Source organism: Triticum dicoccoides, chromosome 6B (genome assembly GCF_002162155.2).
Source record: "Triticum dicoccoides isolate Atlit2015 ecotype Zavitan chromosome 6B, WEW_v2.0, whole genome shotgun sequence".
Taxonomy (NCBI): domain Eukaryota; kingdom Viridiplantae; phylum Streptophyta; class Magnoliopsida; order Poales; family Poaceae; genus Triticum; species Triticum dicoccoides.
Window position 1 is genome coordinate 529,232,706 of NC_041391.1, and position 4,368 is coordinate 529,237,073.

At 42.0% G+C, this 4,368-nt stretch overlaps 1 protein-coding gene across 1 annotated transcript; it reads left to right on the plus strand.

The window, feature by feature from the left end:
* Positions 1 to 860: 860 nt before the first annotated feature.
* On the plus strand, positions 861 to 4,292 carry LOC119324277 (ADP-ribosylation factor-like). The gene is made up of 6 exons (XM_037598045.1): positions 861 to 1,124; positions 1,255 to 1,345; positions 1,772 to 1,887; positions 3,314 to 3,373; positions 3,454 to 3,519; positions 3,783 to 4,292. Exons 1-6 carry the CDS (start codon positions 1,068 to 1,070, stop codon positions 3,864 to 3,866), a joined length of 474 nt encoding a protein of 157 aa, XP_037453942.1. The 5' UTR covers positions 861 to 1,067; the 3' UTR covers positions 3,867 to 4,292.
* Positions 4,293 to 4,368: the final 76 nt, after the last annotated feature.

Below are 4,368 nucleotides of genomic sequence, written 5' to 3' on the forward strand. Positions count from 1 at the left end.
AACCTGACATGAGCTCAGAAATCATCTTTAACTTTAAGAAGATCACGCCAAACCTGAGAGCCACCAGTGGCCGGAGCAAACATAGGGCTACAATTCGGGAAGTATTTTGCTTTAAGAATGTCCAACCATAAGGTCCCAAAAGGAGCATGAAAGATTCTCCACCACCATTTGATGATTAAACATTTATTCATAACCGGAGTATTAATGATGCCCAACACCCCTAGGATTTTAGGCTTGCACATAAGTTTCCATTTTACCACTCAAGCGACCGGTTGCTCCTTTGATGTTGCTTTTGTTCTCCTTCTCCGATGTTCGGGTGTGAAGGGTGACACATCTTCAAGTTGCGCTTAATCTTTCGGTTTTTTTGGGTGCTTGTCTTCTGCGTTGTGTTAAGCTGATTCCGAGCATCCGTGTATCATGTAATTCCAGACCAGTCGATGACTTCATAATCTAAAGCCGGGTTCCTATTGAGTCTTCATTCTAAAATAATGATCATGGGACTGTTTTTTCTTTTAGGTTTTTTCTTTTAGGTAAAAAATGTTTTTTTAGGCCCAAAAAAAAGTGCTGGCACCTCCTCGGGCTTCTCAAATAAGGTCCGAAGAGCAACGGGCCATGACAGGCTATCTCACCTCCGATCTCTTGCAGCCCGGTACGAAACAAAGATCAGAAAACCGCGTGCGCCGTAGCCGCGTGCTAGCCAGCCAGCCCGGGACAGAGTCGCAGGTGACCCCGAAGCCGCGTGCTAGCTACGCGATGCCATCTCCCGATCCAACACGTTGGCGCCCGCACGGACGGCTCGGATGCTGTCTCCGTGCTGCATATTCCCCACCCGACCCCCGAGACCCGATTCTTCCAGGCCAGGCCGGGCGTTGCAACGAACAAACAAACGCTGCTTTCAGAAGAAGGGTTCTTCCTTCTCCACTCCTTGTATTCCGTCACACGAGTCCGACGGCGACGACGACTTGAGGGAGAAGGCGAAGAGGAAGGAAGGCGGACTCGAGAGGTTCGACGGGGATTTTGGTGTTCGTCCGGCGGATTCCCAGCGATCGGCCGATCCTCGCCGGCGGATGGGGCAGGCGTTCCGCAAACTGTTCGATGCCTTCTTCGGCAACAGCGAGATGAGGGTAAGGCGATCTTCCCTATTAGATTCTTTTGATGCTCCTCTAAGAAGTAAGAAGTGCCCGTGTTGTGTCATGTTGGTTCTTTTTCTTCGGGGCATTTAATTGCTTTCGTTTGGTGGTGCTCGATTTTCAGGTCGTGATGCTTGGGCTGGATGCCGCGGGCAAGACCACCATCCTGTACAAGCTGCACATCGGGGAGGTCCTCTCGACTGTCCCTACGATTGGTAGGTTATTCAGTTTTTGTTTTGTTTTTTTTGCTATCAGCTGAAATTGTCTGTTGGCTCGCTGATGCTAAACTGAAGTTATATCAAGGCCTTACTGATGTGTTAAATAAACTGTTAATGAGGGGAGGCAAGTGGGTTTTCGCTGTTGGTACTAGAGGAATAAATACGGAATGGGGGTTGGAAACTTTTGCTTATGTAAATGTGGTTTGCTGAACAGTCTGATATAATATGTATGCCTGATTTTTTTCTGATTAGCTGAGCATCCTTGCAATTTAGGCAGTAATCATCATACAAGAGCCAACAAGTTAACCTGCTAATCAGATTGGCCTTAACAGACAGTGTTCTTAAATCTTTTATGTGATTTAGTTGAAAAAAGGTACTACCAAGTACCAAGTGTTGATGTTGCTTTTCTGCTCTTACTACTAGGGTTCAATGTTGAGAAAGTTCAGTACAAGAACGTGCTGTTTACAGTGTGGGATGTTGGTGGCCAGGAGAAGTTGAGGCCCTTGTGGAGACATTACTTTAATAACACAGATGGCTTGGTATGTTCCAATTACTCTAGTTATACAAACTGGACAGATGTATATCCGCCTTTTATCTTTCTGCTGAGGTATTTATGGTTGACCTTCCAAATGAAATTTGTTACTGTAGTTTGGTTCTTAGCTGGTTATGGAAATCCAATTTATGTTCTGTCTCATTATTTCCATTCAAACTGTCCATTTCTCTGGAAAGCTAGCCCAGGCTATCTTGTCAGTAATTTCTATGTTGAAATCTTGATTTTGGCGTTGCATTTCTTGTGGTCCATCTATTTATTTTATTTTATTGCTATTTTGCACTTTTTGGTCCCACACATCAGGGACCCAAACCCAGTGGTGATAATGGAACATAAGATGGCAAAAATCAAGGTGCCTATGAACACATTTAGTTCTTCAGCGCATAGTTCAATTTCCTACATCTTGTTGGAACTGGAGAAAGCTTTCAGTTATTCATATCCTGCTTCTGAGCTCGTAGGTGAACTTGCTGACTAGTACTCCCTCCATTCACAAATATAAGATGTTTTGGATATTTCAATATGAACTGCATACGGACTGAAATGAGTGAACAAACACACTAAAACGTGTCTACATACATTCGATTCACAAAAAAATCAGAACATCTTATATTTGTGAACGGAGGAAGTAGAAACATGAAGGGACCACTCGTGAGCAGCTCAATTATCTTGATTCGACTTCTTAAGTTACAGTTATCACTACTATTCTTATGGACAAAGATTGCCAGAAGATGTTCTCACTTTTGAAAGAAATACATGAAAGTAAATTATTAGTAGCAACTTTTCTGATAATCTGGTACTAACCCTTAAAGTGTTGCTAGTATTTATCACGTACTGTACAAAGCCTATCTTTTCAAATTTAGAACTATACTTGGATTATTCTGTGTTTTTTAACCCTGGTGGAACTGTGCAAAGTTGTTAAGTAGTACTCCCTCCGTCCGGAATTACTTGTCGTCAAAATGGATAAAAATGGATGTATCTAGAACTAAAAAACATCTAGGTACATCCATTTCTCCGACAAGTATTTCCGGACGGAGGGAGTAAGTTTTAATTGTCTACAATGTGAATATGGTTAATCTTACTCTGGACAGCTGATGTTTGTCAGTAAAACCTTATTAGTCATTAGGACAGCTAGATCATGCCCTTCAGTCAAAACCTTAGTCTTCGTTTATGTTTTCTTCTGTTTTTGGAAGACAATTGTAGGGGAAAACTCGTCCGTATGAATAGTAATGTAAATTAGCGTCTGTGAGGATTTGAACCAAGGTAGTGGGATTGTACATCCACCCCACTCAGTTGAGCTGGACTAACGTTTGATGTCTTTCTCTTGAATTATCTGTGTGTAAAGTTGGACTCTCGATCTGTTCATGAACATATTCAACTATGATATATAAATTATAATAACATCCTCACCATTGCAGATCTACGTGGTTGATTCATTGGATAGGGAGAGAATTGGAAAAGCCAAAGCAGAGTTTCAGGTTTGTAAAGTGTCATAACTGCTCATTGCTGTCTTATGTTTTCTTTGTGATGAAGCTAATATTTGGCATCTTTGTTGCAGACAATAATCAACGATCCTTTCATGCTTAACAGTGTCATATTGGTATTTGCCAATAAACAAGATATGGTAAGATAACAAAACTTGACCACTATTTTAAATGTGCACACGCTTGAATACAGTGGTAAGTTAACAGAACTTGGCCACTATTTTAACGCAGACATGAGAAGTCTCTGCTTGTTGGTGTTATGGACTGTAGGTGAATGAATAGGCGTAAAAATATAGATTTGCTCTTTTGTACTCGTTCTCCACTCCTTTTACCTATGGGTTGTGATAGTATGCGAGAACCATCGTTGCTGCTCCTGCCTAACATAGCTTTCTTGTTCATTCAGAAAGGGGCGATGACACCAATGGAGGTGTGCGAAGGCCTTGGCCTCTATGATTTGAAGAACCGCGTCTGGCACATCCAAGTATGAGGGCTTGGACTGGCTGTCAAGTACTCTGCAGGATCTGCAAGCGTTCGGTCGCCTACCCTCAGGAGGGACCTAACAGTTCTAAGTAGCACTTCTGCTTATAAGATCCTAATGCTCATACTAACAACCTTTGGATGAAAGATGACACTCAGAGAGAAAGAAAAAGATAGTGGTGAGAAACACATCCAGGTTTTGCGATAAGCTTTGGTGTTGATTCTGCTGAAGAAAAGACTTTGCTTGGGTCTGACCACATCAAATTTACCAGTACAATCTTGTCATGGATAGTGTGGATTCTCTAATTCGTGACATATTTCATGTAAAATTTCCTGTGAGTTTAGAGGAGCTAACCATCTTATGCTTTTGTTCACATATGAGGAGTGGAACATAATGTTATTGATGTAAATTTTCTGTAAGATAATTTTGGCACATACGATCCGTATCTAGACAAATCTAAGACAAGAATTTTGGGACGGAGGGAGTACAATTTATGTCTCCCTTGCCCCCC